The following is a 17,688-nucleotide window of genomic DNA, read 5'->3' as shown; positions in this document are numbered from 1 at the left end:
GTTATACACTGCCTTTTTTTGAGCCCCGAAAAAAAAATTGTCTCAGATCGACCCGGAAAAAAAATTTTCGTATAGAATGTGGCCTGTAGAATCCATAATTTCAAACAGTTCCAAGATTGGGCTACTAGTTCAAAAGTTACAGCCCTTTGAATTTTTTTTCGAAATTGGTTTCTAGTCCATAACTTTTGATTGAGAAGTCTGATCGAAAAAGTACGAATTGTTTTGGATTCTACGCACCAAAATTAATAAGAAAAAGTGTTTCCCCGAGAAATTTTGGTGCAGTCGATTTTTGGTAAAAAAGGAAGGTTATACACTGCCTTATTTTGAGCCCCGAAAAAAAAATTGTCTCAGATCGACCCGGAAAAAAAATTTTCTTATAGAATGTGGCCTGTAGAATCCATAATTTCAAACAGTTCCAAGATTGGGCTACTAGTTCAAAAGTTACAGCCCTTTGAATTTCTTTCGAAATTGGTTTCTAGTCTATAACTTTTGATTGAGAAGTCTGATCGAAAAAGTACGAATTGTTTTGGATTCTACGCACCAAAATTAATAAGAAAAAGTGTTTTCCCGAGAAATTTTGGTGTAGTCGATTTCTCAGCAACACATTGGCTATGAAAGAGATATCCACCCATTTAATGTTTTTTTTTCATAGGTGATTTTTAATTACACGTTACTTTCAGTTGTAGCAAACAAGAATGATTATGGCAACTTGATGAACATGTTCGAGCTGAAATTTACGAATAGGGAAATGTTATCCGAATTTCACGAAGATAATTTATTATGGTGTCGGAATAATTTACAAATCTATCAATCTATTTCCTCTGCTGATAAGGTTTCCAAACGAAGCATTAACACTGCCAACATGGAAACGGTAGGAGCTATTTTTTAAAATCTGTATTAATGTGGATCAGAATTTATACAGTGTGTTTGCCTCACACAATCATTTTTGCAAATCGAATCTATACTATTACATGAATCTATTAATCTATATACTTAGCAGTCTTTAACTAGGTAAGGTGAAATTCAGTAATAAATGGAACCAAACATTTCTGCTGAAGGGTTTCATAATAGTCATTTTGATAGTATCTTTACAAAATAGTTACTATTTGACAATCTTTCAGGTTCATCCAGATGCTGAATTGCTGCTAATGCAGGAAAAAATTCAGTCCTATCAAGATGAAGTGGCAGACTTGGAGAAACAACTTGCCTCAATTCTTAATCAAACTGTAATCGATGGAAACGTTTACATTGATACGCTACGTTTCCATAACACCCCTACTTACCTCGAATCGCTCACAACGGATACCATCAATGGTGTAAACATTTCGGAATTTTTATCAAACGTCATAAAAATTACTGAAGACCTTGAAGCCGAAAGTTTGAGATTTGAAGATCTCACATTGGTCTCTATTGAGAACCTCAAAACCATAAACTCTCATCCTCTAACTGATCTAGTAACCGTCGACTCCGATCCAACTGACCTAATAGTGGAAGGTGATATTGTTTTCCAGAATGGTCTTCTCTTAGATGGAAAATTACACGGAATCACTTTCACTAAAGAGAACATCTTATTAAAAGAAGGCAACCAATCTCTAAGCGACTTCGGTCTAAGTTTACTTTCGGCAGAGATGTTGGATGCAGATTTTATTAACGACATCGATGTCTCCCAGATTGATTCCTTTACTGGTGGAATTGTTGAAAATGTTGATACAATGAATGTAAAAAGTGTTAGCATTAAAGGACTCATTAACAGTGTCGACATTGTCAAGCTGAATGAATCTGCACTGAAAACATTTGGCAACCAAACGGTTACCGCTAAGTATCGGTTTGATGTGTTACATGTTGATAGCTTGGACACAACGCTGTTGTCTGGTAAGGTAATACCTGACGAGTTAATCCTGGTCAACGATGGAGATTACCAGCTTAACCAAACGGTCAAGTTTACAAGTAGCATAACTTCTGACTCGGTCTTTGTGCAGCACAATCTTAACAACATTGATGTTGTTAGAGGAAAACTGGATGTTTTGTTAACGAACAGTGACACATTACAAGAGATTACAGGCTTTAAACAATTTGTAGATGTAGAACTATCAAGTTCGATAACACTCCTTGGGAAGATTAACAGCTCAAAAATTGAGGCGATGAGTCCGGTGAGAACTTTCAATCAAGAAATTACTTTGACTGGAGACTACTTCATAAATAGCGAGGTCAGTGTTGAAGAAATGCTGCAGGCGTCTGATATACAGAACGGGCCCGGCACGCATAGTGTAACTAAAGTGTATAAAGAAGGTGTTTCGGTTGCTGCTGACAAGATTCCTGTCCATTTGGAGTTCTCTCAGCAACTGCATGTAAGTGACATGTTGAATAGGTGCAAAATTAACATATTTGACAGGTCCAACAAGTATTCTGCGACACAATAAATGGGCTGGTAGTAGATTCATTTGTAGTCGAAGGTCTCAACGAGCCACAAATAATCAGGGGGTGGAAAACATTTCCCGGTGACGTGTTTATTACTGGTTCAACTGAGTTAATCAACGCGAACGGAGTTAATATGGCCAGTTTGGAGGCGGGGGTTTTAACCACTAACGGCAATCAAACCTTAACCGGGAATATTCACATTGAGAATGTCTACGCTAGCCGGTAAGCAACCCTGTCATAGTTCAATATGACCAATTTTTTCAGGGTAAATAATATCAAAACGGAGCTTGGTAATCGGCCTTGGCAAGATGTCATAAATATGCTGGATGGGCCAGTAATCGGTGGCACAACTACCTTGAGGGATGCGCTAGAAATTGAACGACTTGAAGCCGATAATATCTTCTGCAACTCGCTTATAAATGGCTACAATTTTACGCTCATGGTTGAAGACTCAATATTTCGCACGCAATCATTAAAATTGAATGGCGTAACGCACTTCTATACCTTAGTGGTTGAAAATATAACCGCTAAAAACATCGACTTGGACCTTGTTCCCGATATTATTGAGGACTCGAAGGCAATTTTTGAGTACACCGAAGATCTCCACCTAAATTCAGAGTTAAATGTGGAATCGATCACTTTCACCAATTACTTTAACGGGATTTCTCGCGATAATTTTGGAAGGTGGTTACTCAACTCCGACGAGTTGTACTTCAACAGCGACCAAACGTTCCAAAAAGTTACAATATTCGGAAATCTCTACGTCCTGTCCGGATTTCTGGATGACGTGAACATTACAATGTTAAGTGAGAATTCAGTTAAAATAAACGAGCCCAATGAATTTCTAACTATCACTCTTAGTAAGTGTGGGTAAATTGGTTATCGTGCTCATTTGTCCCTTTACAGATAATGGACTCGCGTCAAACAGCCCAATCGTCTTGAATGGACAATTCGAATCGCTCGATCTTGGCGATATTGTTCTTTCAAATACGAGGGAGAATCAGTTAATTCTAGATGAAATTACATTCCACGAAGATGTCACTATTAATGGAGAACTAGTGTTTAATGGGTTAATTTCCGGTTTCAATTTGGGACAGTTTTGTAGATCCTTTGATGATTTGCGCGGCAAATCCCACAAACGTCTTAAAGTTAATGGTGAGTAAATTTATGTAATATTAACGCATCCAATTTGAGGATGGAAATGCAACTCCAATCTTCTTTATACATAAACGTCTAACGATTCATCCATTTGCGGGAAGTGCTATTTATATTTATAGCAAAATATCTATTCTCTTCTATCCTCAGAATGTTAAATCCTGTTAATTGTTCTGTTTGCAGCCATGACTTTTACTTGGGGACATTATTTTCTATATCCGCATGTTAAAAAAATGGATTGCGCATGAGCAAACCCAGTCCCAATTTTCTTATGCACGGATTTTTTGAAATTTTACGGGAATGTGCAGTTTGTGTTTTCAGATAAAAGGCTGTTAACATATTGTGGAAATGAGCTCTTCGCCGTTTACGGTTACTGTTTAACTTATTTTTCTTTTCATTTACTTTTCTTCCTGTTAGTTTCTACGTTGCGTTTTACAAATTGAAGACCCTCCTACGACATCTAGCCATAAGATCTAAAAGGTGGCCGCTTCGCCGTTTCAAAAATTAGGTTTCGAATTCGTATTTTATTCAACATAGGAACATTTGCAGATATACCGCTTCATAGGGAATGTGAGCGAAAGGATGTCCTGAAATAAAAGTGATCCCAACATGTGCATTTTCGAAAAATTTGTGCATTTTCGAGGTAAAACGCTAGTGAGTGAAGGAATCGGCATTTTCCAAGGAGTTATAAGATCAATTTGTTACCAGAATAGAATAACACCAACGTACATAACTTTAACTTATTTTAAATTTTAGTAATTGGTATAAAGTAGTGGTTTTTTTAGGAAATTGCATAAATAATTGCGTATTTATTAGCGTTCAATCAAACCGAGCATTAGATTTTAATTTACAGATTTTCAAAGGTTTCCGCAAGGCAAGGGGTATAAAAACAGTGCCGAAGAGGTTCAATTTTACTTAATGCAAGGGGGGTTTTGGACCCTTGTAAATGTCACAACAAATCAACAAGTTTCAAGAAATTACAGCACAATTATGTACTCTTCAGTGCCATTTTTGAAAGTCAACTTCTTGTCCACTTGCCCTTCGACTTGCCCTTTATGAGTACCCTCTTCCAACACACAGTCAGAATCTATAGGGCGATGTTTTGTTCAAGGGTCATGCTCTTGAACTTTTTTTCGCTGGTAGATTTTAAAATAAGAAATAAATTTTCTGATCTGTTTAGAAACTTTTTGGTTTCTTATAATGTTTTACTTATAAAAAAAAACAACAAAAATCGATTTTCGGTAGTGAGCTACATGAAAGCAAAATGTTTAAAATGATCCCCTGATTCTGGCTTTATTTGTATAAAAGAAACCAAAGAATTAGCCATTTCCGTATGTACATCATATGTAAGGCAATTACAGTAGGCATCAATGTTTATCGGGTAACACTGGTCGGATTATATTTACATTTTGTCAGTTATGGGTTCTTTCGCAGCAATTTTGAGGTCCTTGAGTATTGTTCTTCAACCGAACTTCGCCTTTGGGGTTGCAGTCTATTGCACATACGTCCATATGCATCATTTAAATCAGTGGTATTCAACCGGTGGTACGCGTACCCCCAGGGGTACGCAGAGCCAACTCTGAGGGTACGCGGTATGAGGGTGTAAAATGAACACGATCTGCATGAATCGCTTCCAAGGAATTTATTCTTGAACCTATATCTTACATTCTACATTTCTACAATCTACAATTCTACACTATATGAACAAATTATTCTTTGCGCAAATTTTAAGTGATTTAGCTTTAGCCTTTAGCGCTTCACTTGCGTCACTCGACGAGCCGCCGTGTATTAGGGGTAATAATATTGGCCGGAAAGAGCCGACGTCATTCTTTCTTTGTTGTATTGAACATTGGAATGTTTACAACTCATGAATTTACTACAGAAAATGAAATTAGTATTAGTTTTTCTGTCACTGAAATAATTAAAGGCCACTTAGTCCGCCTCACAGAAGCATTTTTAAAGTATTTTCCGCATATTAAAGAGGATGATCAAACACAACTTTGGATTACCAATCCTTTTAATGACTCAGCCATAACCTCAGCCCAGCTTTCCACCAAACTGAAGGAAGACCTCGTCGACATTTCTGCGGATAGCTCTTTAAAAGCAACATTTCAGCATTCGTCAATCTGTGATTTTTGGGTTACTGCTCGCACAGTTCCAAGAAGTCAGTGACATCGCTATTTCATAGCTTCTTGTATTTCCAACTACGTACCTGTGCGAACAAGGCTTCTCTTCACTACCATCGATCAAAACCAAAGTTAGAAATCGCATAAATCCAGAGTCAGGCCTCATTCTTGCCCTTACTAATGTTCGACCGAGAATTAAAATGTTGGCCTCCAAGAAACAGGCGCAGGCATCTCACTAAAAATGTACTTGCCAAATTGTTTCTAAAGTTTTTTCTTAGCACTAATGATATGTTTCGGATATATTTTATGTTTTTTGTACTTATAATTTTTTTGTTTTTATTAAATGTGCGTGGGGGTACACAATTTAAGTAACTTATTTTTGGGGGTACAGAAAGAAAAAAGGTTGAATACCACTGATTTAAATTGTACAAATAGGTACTACCTAATCGTATTTGTGAACTGCTGCATCACCCAATAAAGGTATATTATTATTATTATTTAAAAACACCCTGTATAAATGTTGAGCTTAAGGAACGTTTCAAAGGTATAAATTTTCAAATGCCTGCCATCGCAGAAACTTCTAACTAAAGCTTCTTAAAAACACCTTGTATACGCACAAATCAAACAATGTCATCGTGCCGAAATCGTAAGTTTTACAGATTTCCACCCCCTTATTTTACAATCTCCCCGCGATCGCTAGGTAGAACTTGCTTGTTATTCTGGCATTTATTTTAACGTATACATACAGGGTGATTCCTATAGTACCTGCCACCGTTTGGGAGCGTATAGGGGGTGCCTAGGGGAGTATTTTGATATAGGACACTTGGGGTCGGAAATCTAAAATAAGGGCGCCAGAACCAAATTTATCTTCTGGAATTTCACGCCTGTATGTAGGCAACCCAACCGACCGACGTTTCGCGCGGAGCGATGCAGAGCGAGTTAGCGCGAGGAAGCGACATGGGAGGGAAGGAGGGAAAACGACAGTCAAAAGCAATAACGTTTACAAGTGTTCAACGTGGCCACCGTTGTTCTCAATGCACTTCCTACATCTAGCCAACTATTATTATACTATTGCCATAGTGTTTATTCACTTGATACGCGTCGTTGCAGACGGGATTTCGTGGGTTTAAACAAAATTCTGATCAAGTGTCAGCCACACATCGCCGCCTGAGATCGCTCCGTGTGCACCGCCGGCCGGTTGGGTTGCCTACCTACAGGCGCGAAATTCCAGAAGGTAAATTTGGCTCTGGCACCCTTATTTTAGATTTCCGACCCCAAGTGTCCTATATCAAAATACTCCCCTACGCACCACCTACACGCTCCCAAACGGTGGCAGGTACTATAGGAATCACCCTGTATATACCGACCACAAAAAATACCTCTGTTTTATTGTAATGACCGGAGCAAAGCATCATTATTTCCAATACTATGTTACCGGTATCCGGGAAGAAGAATACAAGGAAGTATTTTCACCACCTACAGAATTCGAGTCTAAAATTTGGTTCTTCAATTCGAATCAACATCTTTTGCACTTTTGAACGCGTGCCATCCGAAACAACCATATTTATTGTTGGGTAAATATCGTCGCGTGGACCACATCTGGCTGAAACTAGCAGAAGTGGTAGTTTGAGTGGCGTTCTGTTACATATGAAGTAGGAGACGAAGTTTGTTAGCCTAAGGCGCCTGTTTCGCAGTATGCTGTCATCTTGCGACGGAAAAAAAACGTGTACGTTTCTGTACGCTAATTGACCTTTTTGGTCGACCATATGCGTGTGGAGTAAATGTGAAAAAAAAAAGAGCTTGCCCCCTCATTTCAGGTTTTCCTTGATGATTTATTGCGTATCTCTTTCGGAATACATTTTTTTGTCATTGTCAATCAATTAATTGTGTGTTTATTTGAATCCATTATACAACTCAGATAGTGTTAGAGATTTGTTGTATTATTATTTGTATCGTGTCGTGTTTGTTTATATTGTGCGCATGCATGGAACATTGAGTTTAGTAGATAAATTGCCCTCGAGAATACTCGCTTTGAAAATTATACATAAATTTGGAATTGTCGCTATTGATCTAAAACAGATAGAGTTCTTATATGTTCAGATTTTTCTATTTGGGGCCAAGATTTATCTCAGGTGTTAAATAAAAGTTTTGTAATTGATTCTTTGGAATTGTCGGGAGTTGATCGAGGTCACTGAGTCTCCTAAACTATTAATTTCGAGTCATTATTAGGATTTTGATTTGGAGCGAATGCCGGAGGTGTACAAAAAGGATCATAAAAAGTTTCAATGTGTTTTGTGGGCGGTGTAGTCACTGCACGCCATTGCACACCGAATTATTTGGCGCCGAGCGTGGGGCCGCAGCATTATATGTACAATTGCATCTTTTTAATTTTAAAGGTTTCTTAACATCGATAACAGAAAGGCAATGGTGTATAATGGGTTGGGTTATAAGGGTTATGAAACGTCTCCGGCGCATAATGGCCCTCCATGTCTATTGGTAAACCCCGTATATTTAGTTACCAAATTTAATGGAGACAAACCACCCACCTATCGAAACTCTACTGATCAATGGAACAAAATTTATCAAATACCATCTAAGCCTAAGCTAATCGACCGAAATTCAACTTTGCTTCTCTTTTCAAAATCCAAGAAACACCCGAGACGCATTTCTTTTACCGAATGACGTAACGTAATATTTGGAATTACCACGCAAATCAATTTACGAAGGAACGTTCTTACTTCCTTAAGTACATATACGGTTGTTTTTAGGAAACGTGTACTTTGCCAAAGGACCAAAAATCAATTTAATAAATGACCACTCCCTGAAGCAGTTGTTGGACTCGGCGTGGCTAAAAAACCAAAACGCTTCCATTTCAGGTGTATTGGAGTTCGATACCATAATTTTCGAGGACGACCTTAGCGTTGATGTGTGACGTGCAAACTAACAAGCGATCTTAGCTCACTTGACTTTGCAGGGTTACGTTGACGATGTAAAAGTGCAACTTCTTGCCCAAACATATTTCAGCAAAAGCAGGGATCAGAATATAACGGCGCGGTACACGTTTGAGGATAGAGTGTGGCTCGAAGGTGGAATTTCCGCTCCAATGGCCAAAGTTAAAGGAAGCGTTGGAGGGATAAACTTGGCGGAATTTATGAATACGGCATTGCTGAATAATTACGAGCAGGTGTTCGAAAATATTCTGTACTTGGATGACTGTGAAATCCACGGTATGAAAAGTTGCTTTAATTTTCATGCTTTCTAAGTCAACCTGTAGAGCTTCGTGGGGAATATTCAGTGAACGGTCTGAACTTGCAGAATGATGTAATGCTTTACAGTCGAAATAATATTGTAACTGGCAAGAAGGTTATAAGAGACGTCAGAAGCTACGTGGTGAAGACAGACAATGAGATTTTCATACAAGACGTTCAACTGATCCCATGGATTATGAATTCCGTTTTAAAAACCGGCACATTCCAACTGAGTGGATTGGTCACGTTCTTCAATCACACGTCTTTTCTTAGGGGGATAAGGTAGGTGGCTCAAGACGTAGGTATCAAAGTTACTATTCCACGGTTACAGCTCCCAAAGAACCGTCAACAATATCAACTTTAACACTGAAACTATCATGTTGAGATCAACACCACAGCTAGTAACAGCTCCAAAACACTTTTCAGATCTGAAAATCAAAGCGTTGCAAACGACAGGGATGCTCAACGGTGTTGATATGACTGATCTCATAAGTAAACAGGTAGGAGTATCTAATAAATGATTATGCGATTAATTGCAATTGTCTAGGCGTATAAAAATGGCAACTTGTTATTCCAATCTCCAATATATTTTAACGGTAGCATTACCACTCCAAACGTCCAAGTGGAGAAACTATACCAAGGAATAAATGTCACCGAGTTGCTTCGAAATATTACACACTATGCCTCGGTGAATAATTACAGTGAATATTTCAAAAAGCTCCTGGACGTTTCTTATCAAATTGTCGACTCATTAGAAGGTATCTTCAAAATGTCTAGTGTCTAATCATCAACTTGTTTTGCAGATCAAGCATATTACTTGAACTATTACAAGGTAAAGCAAGTATATCAATTGACAGATTTGATCATTCCCGTCGTATTTGATGGCGAATATGTGCAACTTTTAGCTTGCATTGAGAAAGGGAATAATAAATATACGACTAGGTTCCAGATTTGGGATAGCAACGGTGAATACTTTCGCCCAGACGAGAGTGAGTATCCTCGGTCTACACAAGAATTTAATTTAATCGATCCGAAATTCAGGATATCCACCATTTGATCGGAATAAAAGTCTTCAATACATTGAAGTAATCCAATTTAGAGGGAGAGATCATTGGTACATGGAACATGAAAGAACAGCTCATACATGTAAGTACATACATTATGCACAATCTCCAAATTTCTTGTAGTACTGAGTGAGGAAACTCATGTTTCCGTTAAAGTTAAAGGAAAGGAATGACCACCTTCCCTTGGAGTGATATTTTCGAGGATATTTTATGGGAAAGGTTTAGCTAGTCCAGTCAATTTGTACTTTCTGATTACAAAAGGTCCGGTAGAAGATTTTATTTTTCCGAGTTGTTTAAATGGTAAAGAGAGAGAAAAATCCCAGTTTGCCAATTCCACTGACGTCGGGAGAAATTTTTGTGGTCAAAAATCCGCAAAAATTTCTGCTTTTTTTCGATTTTTCTCAAATAACCCGCCAACGGCCATACTTAGGTAAAACCATCCATTATTAAAAACTGTAGTGTATAAAAGTACCTTTCATTTGATATTTTATTTGACCCCCTAACATGTATAGTTTAGGAGATACACTAATTTAAAGTTTCGTGTTTATAGTAATTTTTGAAAATAAACCATCACGATAATGGGTCGAGGAGGAAGACTAGGATTGGTAAAACTAAAAGGTAATTCCTTTCATTGAGTTCATTCATTAGAGTACCATTAAGGATAAAACTCTTTTTTTTAAGGGGTTCGAAAGAAAAGCGGGAGCTGGTAGAAAACAGTTACTTTTTTCCCTTTTATTAGAATACCATGGAAGATAATACCCCCACCCCGCCGGTCACCCAGTGATGTCGAAACGGAGTCGCACAGGAAGCTTATAGTTTGTACAAACCAATTCATTTCGATGAGACCTTTCATTAGAATACCCCCTCTCCCTCCACCATTTTCAAAATTTTGACATGTACATACAAAATCTGAGACAAATTAGTGGTCCCACATTTCTTTTAATTCTTAAAAAATGCGCTAAAAATGTTATTGTTTTTAAAAATTACTATAAACATGAAACTTTAAATTAGTGTATCTCCTTATGAACATTTGAAACCATTTACAATGTAGTTGTCATGCTCGTTATGGCCCATTCCTGATACCGGCATTTTTTCAGATTGTTATCTTCATTCGTTTGAAACTTACAGCTCCGTCCCGAGACTTTGGCGGTTCAAATTCGTGGCTCACCAACGGTGAGAGACACGAGTGTAGGTTAAATGAGGACAACTACTTCTTTTTTTATTAAAAAAAATGGACAAACATTTTTTGAAGATAACTGAGATATCACCGAAAAACTGAAAATGGCAAATTTTGTTTCTATTTTTCCTAGATTAAACGATCGGAAATGGACGGTTCGCGTTAGCACTTTCTATGGGCTCCTTTTTCAGAGAATCTAAATCTCTTATCAGATTTTCCTAGAGGTTTTCCATAATATGCTAGATGTAGAAGCTACAGGCTATTATACTTTCTTATTTCATATGGACGCCATATTGGATTTATACAAAATTAGATAGAGGACAAAAAAAGAAATTCATATGAATGCATCGCCATCATAGCCATGTTGATTCAGCAAGGCCTAGTTACCCGTGGATGTTTAGTTGAGAAATAAATGTAAAACATTTGATTTTGATATTTTTTTGTAAAACGTCATTCATTTTCTTTTTGTGTCTGACATAAAAATTAACTTTCCTATTATCGCTACTGCATTAGCGTTACGTTGTTGAATTTGAATTTAATAATAATTTCATTAGATTCATAGCGTTAAAAGGGCAAACTGTCTCTTGAAATTAAAAAATTAATTTTGCAATTATTGCACCTGGATTAGCGTTACGTAAAAAAATTACATTTATATAATTTACAATTACAATTAAATAATTTCGTTAATTTTGCATTCGGTAGCTTATAGCTCTGGCAACCAAGAAAAATCCTGACGATTAGTGTGCGCATGCGCAGACTGCGTAAAGTCAACTTTCTTATTTATAGATATTTTTTGAAATTTTTATCACAGATTCTTCTAGTAAAGGCAAACATATCGCGTATTTTAAACATTATGCGCAGACTACGCCATGCAAAGTTTCTTATTCATAAGAATATTTATGCCAATTATGCCAAAAAGATACTCTCCCTAAGACGAAAGCTCGTTTTTCATTTTTTTAAACTTACTTTTAGGATTATATATTGTTAAAATTACATTTACTTTTGATTTGTCTCAGCTACACGAATCTGAATCTAAATCCAAAGCTATTTTAATATGTGAAATCTCGTGTTGCCAAGAATTGCGGTTGAAAATGGTTTCAAATTTTTGATTCACAATTTTTATTTTCAAAGAACTTCAGATAGGTACCAAATTCATCAAAATCGAAAATCGAATTTTTTCGGAAAACTGTTTTTGGGGTACACACTACACACTTATGGGATACGAATGAATTTAATTATTACGCCCTGTATGCATGATGTAGAACTGGTTTATGAACCATGGGGATTTCAAGGCTAATTTCTTTATTTGGAAATATTTTCTCCCCTAATTAATGTAGAGCAAAGTTTTGCAATTTCTGGACTACAGGGATTCTTTAATCGATTAATGTGAAAGTTTCAACTCGATAACGAAAAGGGATAAGTTTAAACAACCCTTAAAACCCGAGTGGACAAAAATGTTTTTGCGCATTCTTTAGTGATAAATACCTATTTACCTATAAAATATGCACCTATAAAATATGCCGCTATATCTAGCCGCTCTTTTCACACATTTATTAAAAACAGTTGAAAAATCACAATACCGTGATTCTACAACTGATTATCCCTTTAGCTAAACTAATCGAGCAAAAATCATACAATTTTGTAGAAAAGTGCATTGTCTTTCAACTTAATAATAATAATAATAATAATAATGTGTTTATTTCCACCAAACTTGATGTGGCAACCTATGTCCTACTACAATCCCTATATTTTATGTTAAAAATTGTTAACACTTTTTCCAACGCCCCTTATGCCAAAGCGTCCGCCGATCCACACGCCGCGGCCCAGGACCAGCTTTAGGCGTAAGCGATGTAACCCTCCGCTTATGGCGCAGACAAGAAGGGGCGTAAAATTATTCGCAAATTTAATGACTGTCGAATCACGGATGTAAAACACCGACGGCGTTTTCTATTTTTAAGATCAAACGATCACGATATAACATAAACTGAAAACATTCCTAATATAGTAAAAAATTATGTAGCGAATATTCCAGAAATCCCGATAGATATCGAGGCACCATAAAAGATTATTAATCGGCCATAAAGAACAAACGCGGTTGTGATGTAATCTTTCCGGAAAATGTGATGTTTTGTTCTAGAATGTTCAAGACCATTCGGGAGCACTCGAGTTGGCTATATAAGTAAATCGAATTGCGTTTCAGGAAAGCTCCAATTTCAACCTCGAAGTAATAAATAGTTCCCACTGTTATAAACTGTGTTACAGTGAGTGATAAATAATATTTGGGTGTTATAAATCAATTCATTTCGACATTGTGATAAATGTATTGTTAATTAATTGTAAATAAATAAATCACGTAATTAAATTTACGTTACAATATGTTTTAAGTATATTTTTAAAAACCTGCTTGCCAAAATTATTTAGGTTTTAGCGCGGCGGCCAGGGGCGTAAATTTTAGTGCTTCCTTACGTAACTTTTGTCTTGAGCCGGTGCGGCGCTGCGCCGCGCCGCCGCGATTTGAGGTCGCGCTACGGAATAAATTTAAATGAACCAATGAGCGTCCAGTCGATCAACATTCACGATCATTTTAGAAGATGCATTTTTAGCGCAAAATAAATGAACTGCAACGCATTTTCGAAAATGACAGTTTGGTTTTTAGTTCGGTTTTTAGCCATAACTTCGCACAAGAAAGAGAAACATTAAAATGGGAAAATTACAACATAACATTCTGCATAACTTTACACATTTAAGCGACTGTATCTCTCCATGCTTAAGTTCAGATACAGGGTGAGTTTTTTTTTTCATTTTCACTATGGGGATCTCGTAAACCGTAATGCCCGTTTGCACCGACAAATTTAAGCGGAGCTTAGCTTAAGCGCCGCTTAACATCCATGGCAACGATTATTGAGACAATGGTTGCCATGGATTTTAAGCTACGCTTAAGCTAAGCTCCGCTTAAATTTGTCGGTGCAAACGGGCATTACGGTTTACGAGATCCCCATAGTGAAAATGAAAAAAAAACTCACCCTGTATCTGAACTTAAGCATGGTCAAACGTCCAGAGCATAGTAGGTAGGTACACAAATAAAGTGAAATGTAAAATGAGAATGATCATTTTCGATTGGGGTGGTAATTAGAGGGTGATTTTTACATTTTCTGTCATAAAAAAGATAGGAGCCAACATTATTTTCGTCATAACTCAAAACTTGCATATTTTTGACGCTAGGGAAGTTATAAAAAACAAAAAGGGGTTTTCAAGCATTCTAGTTGAGATTCTACTCAATCTATGAGGTATTTCACGAGTTGACTATGACTGTTTGTACCTCGGTTTGTACTGAGTCTACAGACACCATAAACACACAATCCTTTTTAAAATACTTCGTTACTGAATTATTTATTACCTTTTTCTTGTAGCGGGAAACAGATATGAAGGAACCCTTTTCAAAGTAACCCCTAGTGGCCTAAAAGAAATTACAACAACCATTCTCCACGGCGGAACTCAATCAGTCACATCATTAGACCTTCCGATGCTGAACAAGTGCATGTTGCTACTGTTTATAAACCATGGTACAATCTTCTGTGAAGATATAGGATCGCGGAACGGTTTGAACTGGGAAGTTTTCCAAGAGATGCAGACTTTCAACAGCCTTGGGGTAGTACTTAGGGGTAATTTTTGTAACATTTTGACACATTGCTGTTTTAGAGTGCCACATCAGTTGTGAACAATGTAACCCACCTTTTCATAATAAATGCCGGTACACTAAAGGAACCGGCAAATGTGAACGTATGGAAATATGACGAGGTCATATCAAACTTTGTTCCGGAACAAACTATTTATGTTTCACAACCGACTAGCATATCAACAATTCTGTATCAAAATTGCAACTTTGGTGCAATTGCATCCGGTTCTGCAACGAACGCCAGAGATTCCGGAATGATCACCATAATAAAGTAAGTACCTACTGAATCAGTTTCGATGCCACCAAGTTTCATTACAGGTATGATGAGGACAAGGGATACTTTGTTAAATTTCAAGATATCGCCGTGAGCGTACCCATTCATGTAAAATTCGCCGAGCTACCCACAAAGGAATTAGTTCTGTATATCTCAACCCACAATCCGACACAGCCCCTCATTGTCTATCAGTATCAAGGCATATCAAAATTTGTAAACAAATTCGTGGCCACTACAATACACCACAGTTCGGTAATTAAAAGTTTCAATGCTCCCGATAACAGACACTTCGTCCTGTCGACGAGTCGGAGGGAAACCAGCGTTATTGAAGCTGTATTTAAAGGGAAAAAGATGATGTAATCGTTATATTTATTGCAACTGTTGTTAAATTGTTTGTTGTGTATAGTTTATTTAGGCGTTGTTAATTTATTGTTAGTTTTGAGAATACAAGGTATCTACACCAAAATAAAAATTGGAGGAATCTCCAGAAATTGTTATGATTTATATGTAATGTTAATAAATAACAAAAATGATTTTACCTTTTATTCACTGAAGGAATGTTTGTAAACTGCAGAAGAAACCAAACGAAAAGACAACAACCTCAGCTGTTTTTTGTTTATTATTGAAGTTAGACAAATATGAGGATGCACCACTCGCCCCGCTGCACGATTAACCTACAGTGCACTCCTGTACTAAACCACAGAGTACCTAATCTTCCCCTACCGACAGTTAACTAATCCAACGAATGTTCAAAATCCTGCTTGAGGTAAATGTAAAAGTAATTATGCGTAAAACAGGTTTTCTTTGTTCACCAGTTCACGGTAGGTTGTTTAATGCATCGATATACATTTTTAAGTTTTAGAAGAATGCTAAACATATCATTGGTGGGTTTCGAATAAATCAATTTAAAATCAGGGATTGGTCAAATGTACCTTCGTGTGCTGCTTGTTGAAGCAAGTGTGGAAGTAGTCTCAATCTGTTCGTTTGACCTTGGAGAAACAATTTCGATGGTGGGTTTCTTGAAAAATTTACGTTTTATAGAATTCTAGAGTAAGCATGCATATGGTATATCCTGTACATACCATATACAGGATGCCCATTATGTATGGAATCTAGTATACCTATGTCTCGATAAATATCGACCTTATACAACATTTTTCTATATGAAAGATTTAATTTCCTATAATAAGGCAGCATTCAATTGTTTTATTTCAGAAAACAAATGAGTAAAGAAAAACATTGATTTTTTTTTAAATGGTAGGGTAGTGTACCTTTTCATTACGCTCATTTGATAGAGATTTTTTGTCTCTTTTCCAGAATGTAACATGTTAGTATCCTTACACAAAAAAATTTCACAAAATTTATTATAATTAGATCAATAACATTAATCTAGATCTCCTACATCAAAATTAAACAAATGTACGTGTACGTCATCGAAAAAAGAAAAACAAGTTGTAAATCAGCATATGCATGAGTAATCTAACTCAAAATAGACTAGAGCCTGCACTATAGCAGAAAGCTTTTAGTGAAAATTTGAAGTCTCTAGCTATTGTAATTGCTGAGATCTGATCCGGACAGCCAGCCAGCCAGTCATAACGAATTTTTTTCAAAAATGCGCTAAAAATCTCTATCAAATGAGCGTATTGAAAGAGTACATTGCTATTTAAACAAATTCAATTGTTTTTCGTTACTAATTTGTTTTCTGAAATAAGAACAACTGAATGCTGTCTTATTAAGGGTAATAAAAAAAAATTAAACAAGTTTCATATTGAAACATTTTGTATACAGTCGATATTTACCGAGATATATACTATATTCCATACATAATGGGCACCCTGTATATAAATGTATACATGGTACACGCACATGTACATGTTTACCACATATATATAAGAGAAGATGGTTTACCATGAGATCTCGCTCTGCATTGTTTAAATATCCAAATACAAAATAGATTTTTGTACACCAAAACAGATTTTTAACACATATAGGTATTTATAACATTATTGTTGTTAGGTATGGATGGAGATAATGTTGTACTACCCATTAAAATCGAACCAAAACAAGAAGAAGAAATCCATTGCTTTCTTCAGGGACATATTTCAGTAAGCAACGAAGTTTTGGTGACAGTAAAGGATGAAATTAGCATTCCTACACTATGTTCTAAATCTCCTTATAATGAAGAAGTAAAGCAACAATCAGACTTTCAATATCAGCTTTTAACTCGGTGTAAAACTGTGTCTAAACATTTAAAATGTGATGATTGTGATTTTGCGACGAATTATAAAGGCAACTTCAAACGACATCTTTTAAAACATAACTTTTCTAAGGATTTTAAATGCGCTAATTGTGATTACGGGACAAATGATAAACGAAACCTCAGACAACATCTTTTGAAGCATAAGGTTTCGAAGGATTTTAAATGTGCTGATTGTGATTATGAGACACATTATAACTGCGATCTTAAAAACCACCAGTTAAAACATACAGTTTCTAAGGAGTTTAAATGTGCTACTTGTGATTATGGGACATATAATAAACGCCTTTTTG

General features: G+C 36.5%; 1 protein-coding gene across 1 annotated transcript in view; it reads left to right on the top strand.

Moving 5' to 3' along the window:
* LOC116168016 overlaps positions 1–15,633 on the top strand; it is a 63,949-nt gene extending 48,316 nt beyond the window's left edge. The window contains exons 4-18 of the mRNA XM_031483658.1: positions 653–871; positions 1,122–2,348; positions 2,393–2,640; positions 2,683–3,278; positions 3,325–3,573; positions 8,468–8,625; positions 8,674–8,926; positions 8,974–9,229; positions 9,279–9,447; positions 9,495–9,705; positions 9,751–9,936; positions 9,989–10,093; positions 14,599–14,837; positions 14,888–15,135; positions 15,183–15,633. Coding sequence (XP_031339518.1) covers positions 653–871; positions 1,122–2,348; positions 2,393–2,640; positions 2,683–3,278; positions 3,325–3,573; positions 8,468–8,625; positions 8,674–8,926; positions 8,974–9,229; positions 9,279–9,447; positions 9,495–9,705; positions 9,751–9,936; positions 9,989–10,093; positions 14,599–14,837; positions 14,888–15,135; positions 15,183–15,498 — 4,680 coding nt within the window. The 3' untranslated portion in view covers positions 15,499–15,633. The remainder of the gene's footprint in view (positions 1–652; positions 872–1,121; positions 2,349–2,392; positions 2,641–2,682; positions 3,279–3,324; positions 3,574–8,467; positions 8,626–8,673; positions 8,927–8,973; positions 9,230–9,278; positions 9,448–9,494; positions 9,706–9,750; positions 9,937–9,988; positions 10,094–14,598; positions 14,838–14,887; positions 15,136–15,182) is intronic.
* Positions 15,634–17,688: the final 2,055 nt, after the last annotated feature.

This window comes from Photinus pyralis, unplaced genomic scaffold (assembly GCF_008802855.1).
Source record: "Photinus pyralis isolate 1611_PpyrPB1 unplaced genomic scaffold, Ppyr1.3 Ppyr1.4_LG4, whole genome shotgun sequence".
Classification (NCBI taxonomy): domain Eukaryota; kingdom Metazoa; phylum Arthropoda; class Insecta; order Coleoptera; family Lampyridae; genus Photinus; species Photinus pyralis.
This window is presented reverse-complemented; position numbering and strand designations above follow the sequence as displayed.